This window comes from Colletotrichum karsti, assembly GCF_011947395.1.
Source record: "Colletotrichum karsti strain CkLH20 chromosome Unknown Scaffold29, whole genome shotgun sequence".
NCBI classification, from domain to species: domain Eukaryota; kingdom Fungi; phylum Ascomycota; class Sordariomycetes; order Glomerellales; family Glomerellaceae; genus Colletotrichum; species Colletotrichum karsti.
The window spans coordinates 105,629-127,319 of NW_024065929.1; the positions used below are offsets into that span (position 1 = coordinate 105,629).

Below are 21,691 nucleotides of genomic sequence, written 5' to 3' on the forward strand. Positions count from 1 at the left end.
ATGTCTAGCTTGGCAATGCATAGCTAAGAAGCTATCTAAACGGATCCTAGATGGGAGCTTTGTGAGGGGTTGCTGACACCAAGGTGCTGAAAGCAGAAAATCCTTATGCGAACAGGTCGGAAAGCCCTTCAAACTAGTTTCCAACTATTGCTGAAGGTTAGTTGATGAAGCTGACTTGTGAATCTTAGACAACTCGTTCTAGTATCCGGATGAGTTGTGACTAAACGCCTGACAATAGTTGAGTACGAATGCGTTCGCTGAGCAAGAAAGATACACCTACGTCAAGTGTTGAACATCGTTTATGTTTGCCAGATCATAAAAATGAAGCAACAGCCTTCAAACAAAACTCTTTTCAGAAAGCAACATTCAGCTTCTCAGAAGCTATTCTTTTCATCTGGAGCTTCTCACAATGTTGCTCCGACTAATTTACTCGTTTATACCACTCGGAATCGGGGCCGTCTGGGCTCAACAGACACCTCTCAACAGCGCCAACGGAGCGTGTCTGTCTTCCACCGGCGGAAACCGGGAAACCTCCCGACTATCATGCTGCCCCACGGATGACTTCGCCGGAAAGGGCTCCGTCGGCGGCAACGTCTTCACCTACAACTGTGGCCAATGGGCGAGCAAGTACGACAGAACTCCCCACCCGGCCGCCACTCCTCGCGACTGCGCCCAGATCTGCGCCAGCGAGGCTTCGTGTGTCGCGGCCACTTGGGACAGCAGGAAGGGACACTGCTATGTCACGTACGAGCACATGTCCTACGTGCCCCTTCAGACCGCCAGGTGGATTCTCATTGCGAAGACGCAAGAGACGGCCATCGACGATCCGTCCGTACCTGATCCTGGCGCCATAGCTCAATGCAATAATGAGAAGGATGCCATCCGCCGCGAGTTGGCGGCTCAGTGCGAGGCGGAGACCAACGCTCTCAAGGCTACGCAGCAGGATGCTCTCCGTCAGGCGGATGATCGTTGCAGAGCGGAAAAGGCTGCTTTGGAACAAGATAAGGCCCGGTGTGAGCAAGACAAGGCTTCATTGGAGCAAGACAAGAGCCGATGCGAACAAGAGAAGGCCCGGCAAAACGCGGACGCCGCTCAGCAATGCGACGCCAAGACTTCCGAGCTCGAGAAGAACCTCCAGGAATGCAAGACCCAACAGCAGAACCAAGCATCCGGCGGCGGCGGCGGCAGTTTCGCCCCGGCTGGAACCGCCTTGATGGGCTGCTATCAAGACCACGGAGGCGAACAACGCGTGCTTCCGAGCAAGGAGCTCAACGTCAACGACATGACGCTGGCCAAGTGCGCGCAGAATTGCCAGGGCTTCAAGTACTTCGGAGTGGAGTGGTCTTCACAGTGCTTCTGCGGCAACACTCTCCCGCCCAAGAAGTTGCCTCTGTCCGAGTGCAACAAGGCGTGCAGTGGCAGCAAGGACGAGTTCTGCGGAGGTGACTGGCGCCTGAACGTGTACCAGTACGGTGTTGCTCCGTCGGCTCCAGTCGATAAGGGTCCCCAGGGATTTTCGTCCAACGATCCTGGGTGCAGCAATCTCGACTGGTTCCGATGTGACCGCGGGTGCAGGGAGTTCAGCGTCAACGGCGTGGAATACACGAGTCACTGCAGTGTTGGAGTGCTTAGTACCCAGCAGGAGGTCTCGGCCCGAGATCGGTACTCGTCGATTGCCGACTGCTTGGAGAAGAGATGCAATCCTGACCCGACTTGTATGGGTGTCGGTTGGGTTGAACGTGAAGTAAGTCCTCCAAGTTTACGAGATTCCAAGTTTGGGAGGGAGCTCTTGAGATATTCATAACTTCTTTGGAGAAACTTGCTAATGGATTGCTTTTCCACCCAAACAGCGCGTATGCCATCTTCACTTCCCGCACCCTGCCGGAGTTCCCAAGAAGGAATTCAATACTCCGACCCATCATGTTGTCTACAAGAAGGGCTGGAAGAAGCCTTAACTCCGCAGCAGCTGCTAGGCTCATCCACCGGATGTCTGTGTAGCAATGAAGCTTTCGGTCATCAACTGGAGCTTCATTGCGCGAGTATACTTGGGATGGCATGATGGGTCTTGCCTGTAATTGACATCAGGTCAACTTACTGGCAATTACCTTTCGGCCATGGTGTTCTGCTGTAAGGACAAAGCAGCCTTGGACTGACTTTTGTCACATATGCAGAGCTGGGTTCAACCTTTTGATACTCCCTAGTAGGAAAATAAACACTCCATCCATTGATCATGCGAAGCTTTGATCTTTCACCGTCGTGGTGATGTTTTGAGGCATTTGAGGAAGAGCTATTCACCCCATCATTCTTTAGAGATACTGCCGTCCATGCAACAAAGAACGATCTTTCAAATTACAGATCAGACTTAATTTCTATCTTAAGAGATGGATTTACTTGAGATTGAGTGTCCTCTGTACTTTACTGCAGCAGGTTTCTGGGAGAACATCTGCCAGTCTTCTTCTGTGATCACTTCCGTTCAACCCACATGCCCTTCAACTTGCCTTCTCTTATCTTGCCCATAACTGTATTGTGCTCTGAGTCGTTCTCACCTTCTTGGGTCTAGTGAATGGATCTCATCACGACCATCACCGACTAAACAACATCAGCAAGAATTCACCTAGAGTACAACGGCTCTTGCTGTTTTGTGTCCGCTTTAGCTCTTGCCTTGAAGAAATCAGTAATCGTGTGAGATCCGCTCTATTTGGCCTGGTTCAAGATAAAACCCAGTCAGACAATCTCTACCCAGCCTTTTCTTCCCCCTCCACCTACCTCACCTCAAAATCACCAACAGACCTGGTGGTGAGAGGTCCTCAACCCTTCTTTCCTCTCATTACCCTCACCTTCCTACCTCCTCAGCATCATCTTACCTCCTCAACATCATCTCCAAGGCATTGCTTATCCTCAGAGCCTGCTTGACCTCGACGGCGCCTTCGCGGCAGGTGCTGAGAGTATATTCATCTCTTCAGCTGCAATCCGTCATCGAAACGGCCCTTGAACTTCGACCTCGGACTCCCTACATTCATATCGACGGTCATGTCACCGCCAATCAACTGAGGAACAGCAAGCGATCCTGCCTTGGAAGGTACTCCTCTCACCACAAGCGTACTTGTCCGCTTCTTCCCTCACTTCGACGACCCAGCCAGCTCGCCATCACGCAGAGTGTGTGGCAACCTGGGGGCATCCTGAGAATCCTCCAAATCACTCCGCCATCGCGGCTTCAGAACACATTCAGAGATCTGTGTTTTCGATCAACGTCGGCAGCACTCGTTCAAGGTACGTTTGGTTCACTTTGAAGTTCTCATCCGCCCAAAATCCAATCACGGCCAGTTGTTGGTATCGCGAACCATCCCCCAAGCATCTCTTCCCGAAATCGCCTCACTTCCCACCGGTTTGAGGTCTCACATGGTCCTGATATTTCCCAATTTGCGGTTGTCTTTCGAAAAGAGGCAGTCGCGCCGGTCGAGAGGTGCTCTTTCCCACTTCAAAGTGGAAAGAGCTCTCTGTCAGCCTTCCTTCCGCTGAAATACACCTTCGCTCTTCATATCTCCTCCACTCCGTCCTCTCTCCCGCCCCCATCACATCTGTCTTCTACCCATCTCACCACCGTCACCACCGTCATCTCCATGATTCGGGGCTTGGGAGGACGCTTTATTTCAAGAACAACTTCTCTTCCTCTCTGTCGAAAGGCTAGGAATCAACATCTACATTCTTTGCCACCTATTTTCTTCCTACCTTTCCTTTCCGAGCCAGCGACTGCCATCACACGAAAAGCTCACCAGATCTAACTTTTCACCATAGTATTCAACAGAAACGGACAAGACTCAAGTCGGAACGTATCGACAGAACGACCGACTGCGCTCGCTACTTCCCAAAAGGCAAGAAACCGTACATCATGGCGGACCCCTTCTCCCTCACCCTCAGCCAGAAGTTGGCCAAGGCCAGTAGCGGCGATAAGCCCGTGAACTACGCCGAAACTGACAACGGCTTCGACACGAGTGACTCTGATAAGGTCATCATCGTCACTCCTGCTCCCTCGGGATCAGACTCGCCTGACCTCATTGACTTGTCCGACTTCGACGATGTTCCCACCCCGAAGACCAGCATTGACTGGAACTCTCGCGACCAGCTTCTCTCCGAGGAGAAGACCGATAACCTTCCCGAGAAGAAGGACGAAGGCTTGGACAAGTATCCTCAGGCGAAGGCGAGCCTGGATCCAGAGTCGCCACCCTTCACCCCTCGCAAGTAAGTTTGATCGAAACGATGTCCTTTCGCGTCAAATTTTCGGATACTAACAAACAACAGCGGATCTTCTTCCGGTAATCATACGCCTCCCTCCTCAAGCCGCTCTTCCTACACCGACGCGCAGCAAACGTTGGATTCCCGAGATGATACAATTCGCCAACTCCGAGCTCGTGTCATCGATCTCGAGGATGGTCACGAGACCCTCAAGCGAGCGAACGACAGTCTCGACACTAACAATGAAGATTTGAAGCACAAGCGGGAAGAGGATGAGCGCCAGTTCGAGAGGCTTCGAGATGATCTCGCTGAGTCCGAGCTTCTGCGCACTCGAGCCCAGAAGACTGCAATTGAACAAAGCGAGAAATGCGACGAGCTTTACGTGGAACTGTCTCGGGTTCAACAGGCCTACGAAAACGTCGAGCCGGAGATCGCGGAGTACAAGAGGAAGCTTTCCGGTGCTCTCGCCAGCAACAAGCCTCTGCACGATCAGGTCCAGTATCTGCAATCCCAGCTCTTGAATGCAGCGGAGCGTATCAAGGAGATCAAGTATTTTGCCCGCGTTCATCTGGCGAAGAACCCCCAAGATATCGAGGCCTTTGCTTCAGTTGGTCTTACCCTGGGTGGAGAGGCTCATGCGCTTGACTCTTCGCAAATCGAAGCTGAGGCATTGATCTCATTCGACGGACCTGCTGACTCGACGAATATGGACGACGATATCTACGCTAGATCTCGAAGTGACAGCGTCGCAACCGAGAGGGCCCCCCCTCGCCAGCAAGACGACACCATGTCTGTTACCACTTTCTATGATGCGGAGTCAACTCCGGCTTTCACTCACCAGCAGGAAGAAGACGCGATGTCCGCCAACTCTCTCTACGATGCGCCGTCAACTCCGCCAACCCCGGTTCCCGAGCATGTTGAGCTTCAGAGAACCCCCGAAGTCACTCAAAGCTCTTTCAATGACAACAGTGGCATCAAGTGGAGCCAGGACTCTGATCAACTTTGGATTTCCGAGTTCGAGAAAGCTCAGGCTATCCGCAGCCACCAGGGAGCGCGACACGTCACGCAAACTCCCGGTATGTTCATTCACGGCATTCGGTTTGTGCGACAGCACACCAGACAGAAGCTAACGACAGATGACGATATTCCAGACGTATTGTCCCGTCGCGTCATCATCTCAGGTCTCCCAGACGGAGTTCACATCCAGCGTGCTTTGGAGCATGTCCGGGGTGGCAGAATCCTCCGCGCCCACATTATCGCCACGGGAAAAGGTGACAACAGTAACAACATCGCATGCATTGAGTTCAGCGCCGCTGAGGATGCGATGGACTTCTACCGCTTCAGTCGACGCCGCGAGTTTGGGTTCTTCTTCAATGACGCATCTGTTAGAGCCCGATTATTGCTGCCTGCATCAGACTCTTTTCCCTTGAGCGATCCTGTGCAGGCCAAGCTAAGTGAGGGATGTACCCGCTGCCTGTTTGTCACTGACTTCCCGGTCGTTCACTTGCAGGGTGTTCTCAGCTTTGCAGGAATGTCCCGCAACTATGCCGACATCGTCACACATTTCGCCTGCTCCGATGACGGAAGCTTCGAAGTTCACTTCTCTAGCATTCAGTCTGCCGTCACCGTCCGCGACTACATCATCCGATCCAAGTTCTATCAAGGACATCCAGATGGAACAGGCGTGTCATTTATACCGGATCCCTGCAGCGCTCCCGTCGAGAGCCTCATTGTGCCCTTCCTTCCGACTCAGCCTACTTCCGATCTGGCGATTCTCGACCCCAAGAACGCTCACCGCTTCATGACCGAGGAAGAGAGGCAACTCGACAGCGATCGCCTTATGGAAGAAGTTCTCGCAGCTTCTGACCCCAGCGATCCTGACGCTTTCCACGAGCAAGATCTTAGAAAGACCATCGTCTGGGAGAAGGAAGCTAAATGGGATGGCCTTCCGATCTACATGGCTTACGATCCTGATCAGCGCAGAACCGTTCCTCACCAGAGAGACCCCGCGTCCGGCGCCGTCCGAACTCAGTATCATGGCCAGTGGGTGCTCTCACCTGAGGAGTCCCGCAAGATGTGGCTTCACTACAATCAGGACAGCGAGGAGCCTTGGACTCAGAAGACTGCAGACCTCTTCTACGCCTCCACCGGCGACATCGACATTAGGAAGGTGAATCTCTACCTCAAGAGCAAACAGGCGAATACCGAGCAGTTGGAGGAGACAGTTACTAATGATTGTGACGACAGATCGTCGTCGACGATGGCGGCCTCGACGGAGACGCCGATCAGTTCATGAATCCTTGCGAGCCCGCTAAGGTTCTGGAGGTTGGCTCGTCGTCTTCCGCCTACCGAACTCCTGCCCCTACACCCACACTCACCGAAATGGCCAGAGGTTACTTTACGGTCAATGATCACTCTAAGCACATTCCCCTGGGTGTCTATGTCAACAACATCGGCTGCAACTCTGGACTGGAGATCCCCTCTCTCCTGGACCACAACTTCGACCACAACACCACCAACATTGTATCAACTGCCAATGTTCCCCCTCACAAGCGCGTCAGAAATCTTGATAGCAGCTCGGGCTTCTCCTCTCCTGCTCGTTCGGTCGTGGATGATGATATTGGTGGAGCAGTTCACGGTATTTCAAAGGCGGGATTCAACCAGCTCACTGCGCGGATCGCCAAAGACAAGAGCCAGATGAGTAGTAAGGCGGCTGGCAAAGCTTCGACGGGCCAGCCTCCTTTTTGGTAAAGATTAAGGGTTGGAAGGCGCCTGGTTCAGACTTTGGAATGACGTTGGAGGCAGAATGAAGGACGGCGGTGGTATGGCGTTTCGGGACTTGCTCACTACGTGCCACACTTGGCACTGCTTTCCTATCCATGGATATAGATTGAGACTTGACACCAGCGGAGAAGCTATAGAATGATCGTCAGCGAGACATGGTTTAGCAACAGTAGATAGAAAAACATGGGTAGCATCTCCATGAGCCACGGCCGTCCCAAGCAGTGACTGCAGCAAGAACCTGAATGTATGGAGCCTTAAAAGCTGCCTGGGGTATATCATCCTGACGATATTCGGATGATCTCTCTTTGCAACGCTTTCTATACTAAAATACAAGAATACCATGGCTCGCGATGTTCCAATGCTTCAGACGAGCCATCATGCTGCTTCTTTGATTCTGAAGTTATTGCGGCTTCTTGCTCAAGGCATGTTTTTGAATTCGCAAGCTCTCGCATCACGTCCATCCAATGAGACGCCGTCATAAAGCACTTCGCTACCGCCATCGTCAAACTCCATCCCATGAGAATCACCAAGAAAGCGTCGGTCGCACAGTCGGCGGAGGCTCATCCGTAACCAGCAACATCTCGTCGCCAACCCCGTTCTCCTCCCCTTTCTCGTCCTCTCCACCCTCTCCTTCATCTTCCTCCTCCACAGCCACATCGTCCCCCGCCTCGCCCGCAGCCGCGTCGGGAACGCCCCCCTCAAAGGCCTCCGAGACGGAAGAGAACTTCCGCTGGGACCAGTTCGGGGTCAGGTACTTGTCCAGCGTGCCGGTGGTGCCCTTGCGCGCCGCCGTCGGGTTCGCGAGGAGGTACTTGCGCACCATGTCGAGCGGGATGTTCTCCTCGGGCTCCCAGGTCGGGTTCTGCCCCGGCGGCCACCGGCCCTTCCAGCGCACGGCGAAGAAGCGGATCGGCTTGTTGTGGACCTGGCGGACTTGTAGGCCCTCGAGGCGGAGGACTTCGTAGCGGTTCTCGGCGAGCTCGTCGCGGTCTGGGTCGAGGTCTTGGGCTGCGGAGCGTTTTTGTTGGCGCGCGGATCGTGATTTTGGCGTGGCGGAGGATGGGGGCGCGTGTTGGACGGATTTGAGGGGTTGGGTTGGTGTTAAGGTCGTTGCGTTCTTGACGGCTTGGGATGCGCTCCAGGGTCGAGAGCTTTGGGCGAGGGGCGTGAAGCCGGTTCGTGGTGTTGGTGTCTTGGCGGGGGTGGTGTTGGTTTGGGGTGTTGGTATTGCTGCCGGGGCGGACTCCGTTCTTGGTTTCGATTTCACCGCTGTGCCGTTTATGGGGGGCTTGATTGCGGTTTCTTTCATGTTTGGTGGCCGTTGCCATGGTTTCGAGGCGGGTGTTTGTGATTTTGATGATGGGGGGTGAGACGCGGCTGATGATGGTGGCGGATCTCGTAATGATAGCAGTGAGCGCTTGGGAGGCATCGGGGGCATAATCGGGGTGACTTTCTTGACGGTCGCCGGAGGGGTGGAGGTATAGTTGGCAGAAGCCTGTGGTACGGAAGGGAATGCGGACAGCGGAACTGAGCGTGCAGGATTCGGCAGTGGTGGTAGGGCCGGTGAGCTGGTAGCTCCCCTTGAAGAGTCGAACGGCGTGCTCCGGCTGCTATCCGTCTCGATGCCCGGCAGTAATCTCGAAAGAGGTGCCCCCGGAGATATCGTTCTCTGTTTCTTGGTCGGCGGCTCCAATCCGGTCCGGACACTGCTTGCCTCCCCTGAATCGTATTCGTCCTCCGCAACGGACAAGTCCCCATTAAGCTGCCGAAATATCGCCTCCTCGTCATCGGGGTTCTCAGTCTCCGGCTCGGCCTCGGTCTCCAAACCCCCAAACTCCTCAAGCCTCGCTTTCGAGGGTGTCGAAAGCGACGGCGCGTGTTTCCTAGGCCGCCCTGGCCTCCTCTTCTCTCCCTCCTCCGCTGGCGTAGCAGCCCGCGCGGCCTCCATCTCGGCCTTTGTCCTCCGTTTCCTCTTTCCGCCCGTCCTCGCCGTCGTATCTTCCGTCACCGGCGACGTCTCCTTGACAGCCCCATTCCGAAGACCAATGCCCCGCTCCCGCGCCTCGGCCTCGGCCACGGCACGCACGTTCTCCTCCTCCTCCTTCCTGCGCTCCTCCTCGTCGCGCTCGGCAGCCCGCGCGGCGCACCACTCCTCGTACGCCAGCGGGGAGACGTAGTCGGCGATCCTCTCGGCGTCGACGACGAGCCGCGCGGCGGGCAGGTCCGTCCATCCCACGACGTACTGCAGGCGCTTCTTGCCGTCCTCGGAGAGCGTGTGCGGGACGAAGAACTCGTCGCGGATGTAGGCTGTCGAGTCGTGGACGGGGAGGAGGGTTACGGGGCGCAGGCGGGGGCCGGCGCCGGGTTTGTAGGGGCGGTAGGTGGCGATGTCTTTGAAGACGACGGCGAGCTGGACGTGTTCTGGGGATTTGGATTTGGAGGTCGGTTTGCGCGTGGAGGATGTCGTGTTCGGGGCGGCGGCGGCGGCGGCGGCGGAGGGTCTGCCGAACCAGACGATTCGTCGCGACATGGTCACTCTCGGGAGAGGAGCGAGCCACGACTGCTCGATTGGGTCTTTCTGGGCAACGGGGCGGTCTCGGCTTCGGTCGTAGTAAAGAGGGTTCGTCCGCTCGTCGTCGGAAGGGTCGCGGTTGGGGTTCGTGTCGTCTCGTGTCTGGCGCGACTGCAGCTGCCCTGCAAGCCGAAAGTCGCACAACTCGTCAACGCCTGGAGCTATTTATGTCAAGAAAATTCCAGGAGAGATCAGAAAGTGTCCTGATATCATGAGCAAAACGTACGTGATTTTTGAGGCTCGTGGAAGGCAATTGCGCATGTTCCGCGTCGAGGCCTAAGTGCTTTGTCGGGTAGAGGAGAGGGGGAAATCTAACATTCTTAGTACCAGTTTAGTAGTTTACTAAGCCTAGACACTACAGAAAAATTACGTAATACATATAGCTAGTACAAAGGTATACTACCACTAGGAAACTATAAGCTATATATTAGTAAATAATTATTTAATTATATTAATATTAATTTTAATCTTTTTAAAATTTTAGTTAACTATTTAATAGTATTTAAAGACCTTAATAAGTAGAATACTTAAGTCAAACTAAGAGGATTATACTATTTTTACTACTTAGTATAGTTATTTATATCTTGGTATTTCTTAACCTGCCTCCTGATGTTAAAGCCACAAGGGTTAATCGATCGGCGTGGAGCAAGCGCTGCAGGGCGGCCCGTGCAGTAGCTGCGGCTGGGCGGCTACCGGCGCAGCGAGGCGTCAAATCTTTGTGGACTGAGCTTGACCTCATCGCAGAAAGAAGCTCCATCAGCAGCTTCAGCACATTTCCAATTCCTCCCGACGAAAAAAAATCTCCACTCCACCACCACATCGTCATCACGACTGCTCACCACCGAAAACTACCACACCGAATCGAACACGACCACGATGCTGACTCCCACGAGCACTTTTGCTCTCCGCCTAGCCGGCCAGGGCGCCGCCCGCGCCTCCATCGCTTCCTCCATCGCCCGCACATGCCCGTACTCGACAGCCGCCGCCTCCAAGAAGTCCCCCGCCCGCCCGATCGGCCTCGCCCCGTCCTCCCCGATCGCCCGCAGCAGCGCCGTCTTCACCTCCTCCTCGACGTCTCCCATCATCGCCCGCGTCGTCCGCCAGCCGTGCTCGCAGCGCTGCAACGCAACCTCTGCCGCCGCCGCGGCGCAAAAGCCCTCCGCTCCTCAGCAGGGCGACAGGCTCGACTGGAACACCTTCTTCGCCCTGCGCAAGTCCCGCCGCAGGTGGCAGCTCGGCTTCAGTCTCGTGGGCTTCGCCGGGTCGTTCGTGGGCGGCGCGGGTGTTCTCACGACGGGCGTCGCGGACTCCCTGGTTACGCAGGTGCCGCTGGATCCCTTCATCACCCTTGGACTTATGACGTTCAGCCTGGGCGCGTTGGGCTGGTTGATGGGGCCTAGTGTTGGATCGCTCGTGTTCTACACCCTTAACAAGAGGTGGAAGAACCAGATGACGATGGTGAGTTTGGTCCCGCAATGATCTGATGTCTAGCGGGGTGCTAATCTGTTTGCGCTTTGCAGAAGGAGAAGGAATTCTTCGCTCGCATCAAGAAGAACCGTGTCGACCCCTCCGTCTCCTCCGTTGGCAACCCTGGTAAGCGAACTTTCTTCCTGTTCGCTCGTCCGTGCTTGTGGTACTAATTGTGTGACCCAGTCCCTGATTTTTACGGCGAGAAGATCTCCAGCGTCGCTGGTTACCGTCAATGGCTCAAGGACCAGCGGGCCTTCAACCGGAAGCGCATCACCTTCGTGTAAAATCACCATCAAATCGCGTTCACAAGCCGCAGCACCCGGTTTCTTCTTCTCTCTTAAGGTTGGTTAATGGACTTATCATGGCTCTTGGGCGTAGGCCGCCCTCCTCTCTTTGTAGCAATATGGGGTATCGCGTGGGAAAAGTATGTATCATGACGACAGTCCCCCCTTGTCAGAACAAATCCAACTTATTCAAATCTGTAATCTTCGTCATCGTCGCTTATGTGAACGGCAGCGTGGGATCGATCTCGTCTTTCCAAGCTTTCATGCCCCCCTTGATATCGCCGATGAAGCGGTTTCCGCCATCGTTTAACGCCAGGTCCTTCAGGCGTTTTGCGGCAAGCTGCGAATCGTTCCCGACTCTGCAGACGAGGTAAATTGGCGCGTCTGCGGGGAAATCCGAGGGAATCCACTCTGGTTGCGGCTGTGATCCGCCTTTCGAAGCCTGAGTCTGCTTCATGAAGGTTGAGATGGGTAGGCTGATGGCGCCGTCTATACTGCAGATGTCGAAATTTTCCCGCTCTCTTACGTCCAGCAGGAGGTGCTTTGAACTCTTCTCCCTAGAGATACGCTCATACTCAGTCGCAGTAACGCGCTCGTCAGGCCCCAAGATGTTCATCGGAGCACTGACTCCGCAGAAAGAGACATAGTCCAAGGACCCAGATCGCAGAGTCTCAAGCGACAGAGTCGATTCCCCTGAGCAAGCAAAGCAGTCCTTCCGACGCCCGCGCATCCGGACCGATCTGAAGGGACCCGACGGCGCGGCTCCCGAAAAGATGAGGAGCGACGGTGCAGTCGCTTCCTTGACTTTGACATCCGGGTCAACGGCGCCCGCAGCAATGAGTTTGATGGCCTCGAGAGCTTGGAGAACACCCATCACGCCGACGACGGGACCGAGAATGCCGCCCTCGCCGCAGCTCACTACGCTATCGGGCGGTGGCGGCTTGGGGAAGACGCATCGGTAGCAAGGGCCGCCTTCTAAGCTTCCTTGGGGCGCTGCGGGCGAGTTGAGGATGATGAGTTGGCCGTCTGTGCGGAATGCGGAGGCGGAGACCAGGGGCTTTTGGAGGAGGACGCAGATGTCGGAGATCAGGTAGCGGGACGTCGGGTGGTCGGTGCAGTCGAGAACGATGTCGTACTGCGAGACGATTTCTTCGGCGTTCTGGGGCGTTAGATGCGTTTTGTGGCTATGATATGTGACAGTTGGGTTGAGGCTGGTGGGAAACGTTAGTCTAATGCTATTAAGTGAGTGGTGTATCACTTACCCCTTCAAATATGTGATTGCGCTGTCGACCTTGAACATCCCGACCCTCTCGGTCGAGTGAGCCACCTGCCGGTGAAGGTTCGATACCTCAACCACATCTCCGTCGACCAGACCGATGGTACCGGCCCCTGCTCCGGCGATGTAAGCGGCTGCGGGGCATCCCAGGCCCCCCGCGCCGATGATGAGAGCGTTGGACTTCTTCAACCTGAGTTGACCTGCAGCGACTTAGCACAGAAGCGAGCGCAGGATGATTTTCAACCCTAACCTTTGACTCCCACTGCCGGGATGATCAGCTGCCGGCCGTACCTCTCATACTCCTCCGCTTGCAGGGGCCATTTCCAGGGTTGCTGGGCAGTCGTCTCTGCGTCGAGAGCTTCCTTTTCCGCCCTTGCGAGCTCATCCTTGAGGTTTTGCAGTTCGGCCTCGGCCTCGGCGACCTTTCGCCTCAAATCGTCGATTTTGCCCATGTTCGCAGTTGGGTGTTTCTGTGATGAGTAACTCACAGGCGCGGGTTTTGTCTTGCGCATTTAACAGAGATCGGAGACGCCGCAGCCGACCACCGACCCCACGATTTAGAGGGACCCGCTTTTGTCGGACCCCACCATGGAATTTTTGAAGCTCGGGCACCTTTCCAGACTTCATCATCGCCGCTTCTTCTTCCCACATCGACAGACCTCGCTTTTTGCGCCCAACCAATTCAACACCCCTCGACCACCACAAACCTAGTCGCGAGGTCCAAAATGGTACGTCGAATACATGTATCAAGGTAACCAACCCACCGCTAACTGCCCCCTCCCAGGCGCCCACCGCCCCAACAAACCTCTCGGCGCGCGAGAAGCGCCTGGCCCGAATCAGCGGCGCCATGCACCCGCTCGCCCCGCACAAGACGCACCGCGCCGACGCGCACGTCGACGACAGCTTCCTGACCTCCAAGAAGGACAAGCGCACGATGAAGCACAGCGCCTTCGTGAGCAAGATCGACAAGGCCAACAAGAAACCCGCCCTCAAGCGGCGCCGGCCCTCCAAGAAGCTCGTCGCCACGATGGAGTCGCTCGCCGACGCGCTCCCGGAGCTCGACGACGACGAGGCGAGTCTCGGGCAGCTCGCGCGCGAGGGGAAGGTCCGGCATAAGAGTCTGAAGAGCAGGCCCGGCGCGCTGAAGAGGAAGGAGAAGGTTGTTAGGGGGGAGATGCAGAGGTTCGGGGCGAGTATGGCGGCGCTTGCTTCTGTTCCGCCGGTGAATGGGGGTGTGGCGGCGGCGCCGGTGCCGGCTGCTGCGGATGGGGATGAGGTTGTCATGGCGGGGGCTGATGCGCCGGCGGAGACGAGTGCGAATGCGGGGAGGTGGGCTGCGTTGAGGAGGCATATTTCGACGACGATGGAGCAGAACCCTGCTTTCAGCAGACAGGGCCCGTGAGCTGCTTCTACGAGAGGATGGAATATGGTTCTGGTGTTTGGGTCGGTTTTCACGGGCGGACGTGGTCCCCGGGAGCGGGGAGTCCTTCGCCTGCAGGTGCTGGGCATGACTCCAACCTAACTGCCACTGGAACATGAGCGCGCCTGGTTCGAGCACATGACAAGAAAAGAGTGGAGGGTTTCGAGCTGAGAGAGTTCATCATCTCATCGGCAGCGCTCGACAAAAGGTCGATCGGCTGAATGTCTGGAATGGGTCACGGTTACAAAAAGAATTGCACTTATCATGGCGTCACGGATACAAGACTGCTTGCGGCGTTTCGTATCATAGGAGCTGGAGGTGTATGCAATTTTATGGGGTGGGAATGTTGCCCGGCTCTAAACAAGCTTTACGGCGGTTTGCCAATCCGCCATAACGCTGATTCAGAGCTAGGCACCATTTCCACCTCATAAAATTGATTGTATGTCCAGCTTTTATAATAAGAAACACCTGGAGGCATGTTTCGGAGCATAGAAGATAAATAATACCCAATCAAGAACAGCTCAGATTCTGACGTGCCAGGCAACTCGCGACTGGCATTGCAGTTTTCTGAGACTATGAGATAAATGCTGCTGATGCCCTGTGTCCCTAGCTCATATGGCTTTATTATCGCTCGGAGCATTATTACATATTAACTGAGAACGAGAGCTTTTCAGAGGTTGACATCATTCGAACGGGACTAGTTTGAAGGTGCATCGCTAATGAAAGATCGCTCCGGAATACACAATGCTTCGGGAAAAGTGGCAGGATGAGAAAAGCCTCGATGGCTTTTGATGAAGGAAACCGGGCGAGTGGGGCCAGGGACCGGTACCGGTGCCGACGTGGACCCGGCACACGGAGTCATCGCATCGGTGTGGGGCCCGCCCTGCTTCCTCACGGTCTGCACCTTACACTAAACTTGAAATCGTCGCCCGAGACTCTCCCAGACAAACTGTCGCTCGAAACTTCCGAGATGAATACGTACGACAGTCGGCAAACATTCGAATTTGCGATCAGAAGGAAGCCTTCTCACGTTTCACAAGAGACGAGGCGAATCGGCGATGGACCCAGAGGAGATCCCGGCCTATGGCATCATAAGTAAACAAATCCACATGGCGAAACAGACGCGAAGAAGAAAGCCCACCACGCGTCTCCCACAGAAACAAAACGCCGACGGAGAAAGTCCAAACAGCAAACATAATGATTGGACGTCCCAGGGCCAGTAACATCTTTTTTGACGATCCAGTGATGTCAACCCAGGGCCTGGACCGGCATGCTAATACTATGGGGCCGCCCGCCGCTGCACAGCTCGCTGCACGGGTTGTCTGCAGAAGATGTGAGCCGCCGTGATTCTGGGGTAGATGGTGTGGGTAGATGCGGCTCCGTCGTCATAATCCGGTCAGCCAGCGCGGAGATCGTCAGGAGAGGACGGCTGGGACTGGGTTGTTTGCCTGGGAGTAACGTCACTCGCGGAAGGCAGAGGTAGGCAGCTGTTGCCCGCTTTTGACGTTTGTCGGTTGCTTCCTTACCTGGATGAGGAAGTAAGTTATTGAGAAAGAATAGATATAAACCTCGCTTCGTTCAGTATTTTCTTCAGTCTTCCTCCATCATCACCGACGACACCAATTCACCAACACATCAACAACACCATAGCAAAGTCATCATCATGGCCGACACCAACCCCGCCAACTTCGCCAACCTGTAAGTATCACGGCTCTATCGAATACAAGTCGTCTCTTCTTGCCAGTACTGACCATTTCAGCCCCAAGGAGGAAGTCCAGGAGATCGCATCCAAGGGCGGCCAAGCGAGCCACGGCCCCGAGGAAGTCATCGACAAGACTGGCAACCTGAACCCCGGCAACTTTGCCAACCGGTACGCAGCATCTCTCCTAGAAGATCTCCAAAATTTGGTTTGAAACTCTGGATGACAGGATACTGACCTGATTACCGCAGTCCCACTGAGGAAGTCCGCGAGATCGCAGCCAAGGGCGGCCATGCCAGCCACGCCCACAAGAACCCGAACCCTGCCAACTTCGCCAATCTGTACGATCCGTTCCGTCCCCGGACTCGAAGCTCTGCATCGGAACGAAGGCTAACAACATGATTTTTGTGACAGACCTACCGAGGAAGTTCAGGAGATCGCGGCCAAGGGCGGTCACGCCAGTCACACTGGCGGATTCGCCAGCATGGACCCCGAGAAGCAGGTACGTTAATGAAAGCATCTCTTGCCATCATGTGGAAAGCTGGCTGACTTGTTTTGTTTACAGCGCAAGATCGCGTCCGAGGGCGGCAAGGCCTCGTCCGGCTCTTTCGAGCCCGGCTCCGAGAAGGCGCGCGAGGCGGGTCGCAAGGGTGGTCTGGCCAGCGGCAACGACTCCTAGGCGCATCTACATCTGATGCTTCGGATCTTTGTACGATAGGAAGGAAAGGGACATGAGTTACGAACTTATTGACATGGGTGGGAAGAACGTCTAATGAGAAACCCAATTTTCTTAGCATCCGGTGTGCTTTGATGTGTTGACCGTTACCTCAACGGTCAGGCGGGAGGTGCAGTAGTGCTGGTGCAGACGGTGGTGATGCTCAGATGTGCTAACGATAACCACGGACTTTGTTTGTTTTTGATCTGGTTTCTAGGGCGAAGTTTGAACATTCCATATCCAATACCGGTCTATCTATTTCAATGCACTTTCCAACGCACCCTTGCAAAACAACTGCAAAAACAAAACGGGAAGCCAGATGGAAACGGCCGACTGCCGGCAGATGGCGGGACCCGGCATCGTGGTTGGTGGGAATAGAGCATGGCTTCACAGTGTTGGTACCGAAGTCCACCCGCAGTAGCAATATCCGTACCGGCATATCCCACTCGGCAAGCGCCGACCGGTGAGAGTCTGTTTTCCCTTTTCTTACCCCACCCGAATCACCCCCAGAACAAAAACAAGATGAGGCTTGCTGCTGCCCGTCCGTGGAGAAGGGAACCGGCGCAGGCGTCCGGTGGGCAGGCGAGAGGGCGTGCGTCTGGGGGCTGTTTTGGCGCCGGATTCGCAGAGAAGCTTCGGGCTAGGGCTGATTTTGGCTGCTGCGGCGGTATCTGCTCCAGGTGGGTAGTATCGTCCAGCCTTAAAAGCATCGCGATGGTCTGGAACGGCGTGCCGCAGCACGGTGACGTAGACGAGGTGAAACCTGGTTTCCTCTCTCTCTCTCTCTCCTTCGTCCGGCGTCTCTCTCACCGCGTCTGACGGAGGAGTCTATCTGCCGTGACTCATCAACTTTTATCGTAGGAGCAGAAGCAGAGTGATGTGCATGTTCCAGCAGATAGATGGGAGAGACGTGAGAATTCCTTAGTCCGGGGCGCGGAAGGCATTGTCACAGGCCTCTTCCAAGCCGAGTAAACCCAGATTCGGAGCGCGGCGTTCCAGATCTCCCTCTCTTCGATGATACTACTTTGCACCTATACCCTTCCCAGATTCCCCAGCTGCGCAGATGATCGGCCATCTGGCGTCCCAGGTTTCGTCCCTATTTTTCTTTTCTTTAATGTTACCCGTTTCCGCTGCACGCCTCGAGTAAGAAAAACTATGTAAACTCGCATGCTCCCGCTCGCTCGCCCTGCATTGTCCCCCGGGTGTCCTGCGTACTCCTTTGGAACCAACAGCGAAATCCAAAGACTCCGAATTGCCTTTCTGGAATTGTCAGATAACCTCGTATCCTCGAAACCTTCGTCCCCGGGATCCCCAGACTTTTTCGGCATTTGGAAACACCCGCGTCCACGGTCGTACGATGGCCGCGGCGGTGGACGTTCAACCACCAGCAGCAGCAGCAGCAGCAGCGCCGGCGACGTCGAGCTATTTCTTCAGCACGCCGAGGTGTGTTACTCTTTTTCTGGTTTCTCGTGATTGGAATTCGTTGCTTTCTTCGTCTTTTGGGCTCGTGACCACTTCCCTCAGGTGGTGGGGGGGAATCGGGTTCACCTCAGTGGGTGAAGCTGAACTGGAGTGACCGTACCGGCGTGTGGGTACGTACCTTACCCAAGCGAGAAGGTGGCCCCAGCTCCGATGAGGGGTGGCCCCACAAGGCGCGCCGCAAGTGTGGCTTGTCAGCTCGTCACCTCGCATTTTCGGTCCTTGGCCCCCCGGTGCGGTGCCGCGATGCAGCCAATGCCAGCGTCGTGCTCAGCCACCTGCGGGCCACGTCTTCTCCCCGTCGTCGTCACTCATCCATCTCTCCAGCCTCATTCTCGTTGTACAGCTCAGAGAGAACGGTGTTGAGAGTTTACCGATGACTGAGAAAGAGAGGCCCGATTTCAGCCCAGTCCGTTCCCAGTTTCCCTGCATCTGCATCTGCAATCTGCATCATCAACGCTCGGTGCAGAGTGTCTGTGTCTCCTCCACGTCTCCCGCGCCATTCCTTCTATTCTTTCTCCACCACCGCCACTAAAGGTACCCCAGCCCGCCTCAATTCTTCCCTGTGACCCTGTGACTGTGACTGCCCACTGCCCGGGGGGTTCTGAGCTGGATCCCGGGAAGATCCCCAAAAGGGCCTCTGCGCTGCGCAACACACCCGACAACAGACCCTCCCGCTCTCCAGCTCCATCCTCCCCGCCCAAAAAATTGCACCACAGGCCCAGTTGGCGAAAAAAGAGCCGAGTCGAGGGTCCTTTGTGTTTATTTTTTTTTTTCTACTTGGTGTATCTCGGCTTTTTGCTCTGATTCCCTCGTCATCCTCTCTCAACTTGTTTACTTTTGTTTCCTCACCTCCGTCCCCGGCAACTTCCCACCTCCAAACCTCTCTCTGGCTGGTGGTCGTCCAAAGGAGAAAGAGAGATCGACACAACCTTGCACGAAACAGTCTCCTCTGACGCAACCGCGCGAACAGCCGCTTTCTTCCCTTCCGCTCCCATCGCAATCCACAACCGCAACAGCAACCGCAACAGCAGCAGCTACCACCTCACCGCGGCAGCTCCAGCTCCGAAAGCTCTACCATCTCCTCCTCCTCCTCCTCCTCCGCCGCCGCCGCATCCTCGACAGCCTCCCCCTCGATCTCGCCCACCACCAGCTCAAGCAGCACCCCCAAGTCCGGCCACAGGTCGGAGTCGCGCCTAAGCATGCCTTTCAGGAAGATGGCTCGTCACTTTGGTGACACCGTAAGTCTCTCCTCGTCCTTCTTCGCACCCGCCTCGTCGCACTGCTCTCCCACGTCGGACGACACAAGGCAGCAGCAATCACCACAGACGGGGCGGACGGGCACATGCTTTCTCCTCCTCCTCCCGTCGTCTCGTCGTCGGCGTGGGTGCTGGGCATCACCGCGCGGGGTACATTCCCCTCGCGCGGGGGAAGAATGCTCCCCGTTTCAGCGCAACGGCTCCGAAAAAAGATAACACGAGGAAAACGGTGGACTGACAAAACCGGCGTTCTAGCTCTCCCCGCAAGCACCGTATTTGTCGTGTAAGTCGTCACCCTCTCTGCCAATCCGGATGCCATGGGAAATCAACCACCGTCCGGTTATGGTGATCACGAACTCGAAACCGACTGACTGGTTCCTCCGCATTGCAGACCACGATATCCTCCGTACGTAACCTCCCGAAACATGCGCGCATCGAGCCGCTCCGCTTCCCGTCTCTCCCGAGTCGCACTGACTTACATGCAAAGCAGTCACATATGAAGACATCAAGTCGCTCAAGAATGACTGGTTAACAGACAACGTACGTTTCCTCTCCCCTCGGTCAATTCATTCGGAGCTGACAATTGCCAGAACATCGCCTTTTGGGAAGAGTAAGCCGTTGCCCTCATCTTCCACCTCTTCCGGCCAACCTAACACCCGCAGATGGCTGGAGCGCGAGATTCTCCCCAAGTACCCGCAAGCCCGTATCGTACTCCTCCGCCCGTCAATGACGTTCCTCCTGATGAAGGAGCCCGACATGCGCCAGATCCGCTCCGCACTCCCCGACTTCTCCAAAGTAACGCACATCTTCCTGCCCATCAACGATGCCCGCAACGTCGCCCAAGCAGAAGGCGGTTCCCACTGGTCCCTTCTCCTCGTCTCCGCCATCGACGGCGTCGCCTTCCACTACGACTCCCTCGGCGGCGCAAACTACAACGAGGGCCGCCTCGCCACGGCGAAAATGTCCGAGATCCTCGGCAGACCCCTCCGATTCCTGAACCTCGACGACTCCCCCCAACAGGAGAACGGCAGCGACTGCGGCGTTTTCGTGTGCATCCTCATGCGGCACCTGCTCGTTAAGCGCCTGCTCTCCGCTAATGCCAGGGAAAAGGTCAGCATGAGCATGGCCAACAAGCTCATCGACTCCCACGGCGGCCGCAAGGAAATGCTCAAGATCATCGAGAGCTTGAGAAAAGAGGGCGAGAGGAGGAGATCGTAAGCCCTTCCTTTGTTTCCCCCCATCCTGCGTTACGAGTCCTCCCAATCCCCCCGAGGATAACTATTGTCTTGTGTCTTTGTTGTATATCTGCATTCGTACATACGAAAGGGTTCCCTGACACCCCTTCTTTCAAAAAGGAGAAGCGCGTCACCGTACTCGTCAAAGACGCCGCCGCGTATCGAGTAGACCGACGACAAGCAGCTCGATCCCCCGACGTGAACCCGCTGCAATAAACTGGCCGAGCCAGGCATCCGACTACTCTTCTAATGTTTTCGATATACGATATCCACGAAGGCATGCACCACTGTATTTTTCCCTGTTCGATAACTACATCCACAAAAACACCGCTACGAAACATGGCACCCTGTCCTGGCGAGAGGACTTGAAGATCCGGTGAGAGGAGGGAAGAGTGAGCAGACTCCAGCACGCAAACCCGAGCCCGACGACCGAGCCCGAATGGCATCCGAGACCCATCCTGACCGAGATCGGACGACACTACAGCACGTGCGGTGATGCGTCGCGGGGAGATCTGTTCGTGAGAGGAACGCACAAGACGTACTAGAGCAACGAAAGACGCGCGAGGCGAAAGAGGGGACAGGCCAGACGAGGCGAGGCGAGGCGTTTTGGGCGTGCTCAGGAGGGCGAAAGAACGGGACGGCTATGATTCTTATTCTTGGCTTTTGGGAAAGGGCAACGCAAGGCAGGCAGGCATTTGTTCTGTGTGGCTTCTTATTTTTTTTTTCTACCGTGTCCTCACGGCGGTTGTTCGGGTCAAGCGTTGGCTTTGGTCGATCGTCTCAAATGACTAAACTTGGATTCCATTTCCAGTGGTGTGCGTGGATATTCTTCCTGTGACCGTCCGCAGTTGGCGGAGAGTGATGCAAGGTGAGGTTGGAGCAGGCAAGACGATTTTGAGACAACGTGCACAACATCGTCGAGCTTCTTCTTTGCTGTCCTCCTCGACCATGTCCCCACACGATTTAAGCCCGAGGTATGAAAGCCCCCGGGATGCCGACGGCCTTGCTGTAAGAGCACTTAAATTACCTCGCACGATTTCTCATTCGCCTCGATAAATGGCTACTCATGGATATGGCAAGAAGCGGGCCCACGTTGCGGCGTCGTGATGTTTCCCATCTTGAACGGCGAATGAGGTCAGTATGAGCGTCATGGAAGGGGATGATTTAGGCTTCCTTTGCTTTACCTTTGATGGTTATTGTGACGGGTATCTTAGCGTCGATTAGATCGTGGTAGGATGTCGTTGAAAACCTGGGACGAGGAACGT

The 21,691-nt window shown here is 55.4% G+C and overlaps 7 protein-coding genes across 7 annotated transcripts; 5 read left to right on the forward strand and 2 right to left on the reverse strand.

The window, feature by feature from the left end:
- Positions 1 to 409: 409 nt before the first annotated feature.
- Positions 410 to 6,984, forward strand: CkaCkLH20_08561 (uncharacterized protein; the record flags this gene model as incomplete). Its single annotated transcript, XM_038891276.1, has 4 exons — positions 410 to 1,744; positions 3,806 to 4,239; positions 4,300 to 6,403; positions 6,481 to 6,984. The coding sequence occupies 4 exons, from the start codon at positions 410 to 412 to the stop codon at positions 6,982 to 6,984; spliced, it is 4,377 nt and encodes a 1,458-aa protein (XP_038743288.1).
- Positions 6,985 to 7,540: 556 nt separating this feature from the next.
- Positions 7,541 to 9,706, reverse strand: CkaCkLH20_08562 (uncharacterized protein; the record flags this gene model as incomplete). The annotated part of the gene is made up of 1 exon (XM_038891277.1): positions 7,541 to 9,706. One exon carries the CDS (start codon positions 9,704 to 9,706, stop codon positions 7,541 to 7,543), a length of 2,166 nt encoding a protein of 721 aa, XP_038743289.1.
- A 714-nt stretch (positions 9,707 to 10,420) lies between these two features.
- On the forward strand, positions 10,421 to 11,343 carry CkaCkLH20_08563 (uncharacterized protein; the record flags this gene model as incomplete). Its single annotated transcript, XM_038891278.1, has 3 exons — positions 10,421 to 11,047; positions 11,110 to 11,182; positions 11,243 to 11,343. The coding sequence occupies 3 exons, from the start codon at positions 10,421 to 10,423 to the stop codon at positions 11,341 to 11,343; spliced, it is 801 nt and encodes a 266-aa protein (XP_038743290.1).
- A 217-nt stretch (positions 11,344 to 11,560) lies between these two features.
- CkaCkLH20_08564 (ThiF family protein) lies at positions 11,561 to 13,071 on the reverse strand (the record flags this gene model as incomplete). Its single annotated transcript, XM_038891279.1, has 3 exons — positions 11,561 to 12,554; positions 12,606 to 12,819; positions 12,870 to 13,071. The coding sequence occupies 3 exons, from the start codon at positions 13,069 to 13,071 to the stop codon at positions 11,561 to 11,563; spliced, it is 1,410 nt and encodes a 469-aa protein (XP_038743291.1).
- A 395-nt stretch (positions 13,072 to 13,466) lies between these two features.
- CkaCkLH20_08565 (uncharacterized protein) lies at positions 13,467 to 14,021 on the forward strand (the record flags this gene model as incomplete). Its single annotated transcript, XM_038891280.1, has 1 exon — positions 13,467 to 14,021. One exon carries the CDS (start codon positions 13,467 to 13,469, stop codon positions 14,019 to 14,021), a length of 555 nt encoding a protein of 184 aa, XP_038743292.1.
- A 1,681-nt stretch (positions 14,022 to 15,702) lies between these two features.
- CkaCkLH20_08566 (conidiation-specific protein 10) lies at positions 15,703 to 16,417 on the forward strand (the record flags this gene model as incomplete). The annotated part of the gene is made up of 5 exons (XM_038891281.1): positions 15,703 to 15,737; positions 15,799 to 15,909; positions 15,990 to 16,079; positions 16,153 to 16,240; positions 16,304 to 16,417. 5 exons carry the CDS (start codon positions 15,703 to 15,705, stop codon positions 16,415 to 16,417), a joined length of 438 nt encoding a protein of 145 aa, XP_038743293.1.
- Positions 16,418 to 19,533: 3,116 nt separating this feature from the next.
- Positions 19,534 to 20,409, forward strand: CkaCkLH20_08567 (uncharacterized protein; the record flags this gene model as incomplete). The annotated part of the gene is made up of 4 exons (XM_038891282.1): positions 19,534 to 19,597; positions 19,682 to 19,731; positions 19,782 to 19,801; positions 19,854 to 20,409. The coding sequence occupies 4 exons, from the start codon at positions 19,534 to 19,536 to the stop codon at positions 20,407 to 20,409; spliced, it is 690 nt and encodes a 229-aa protein (XP_038743294.1).
- Positions 20,410 to 21,691: the final 1,282 nt, after the last annotated feature.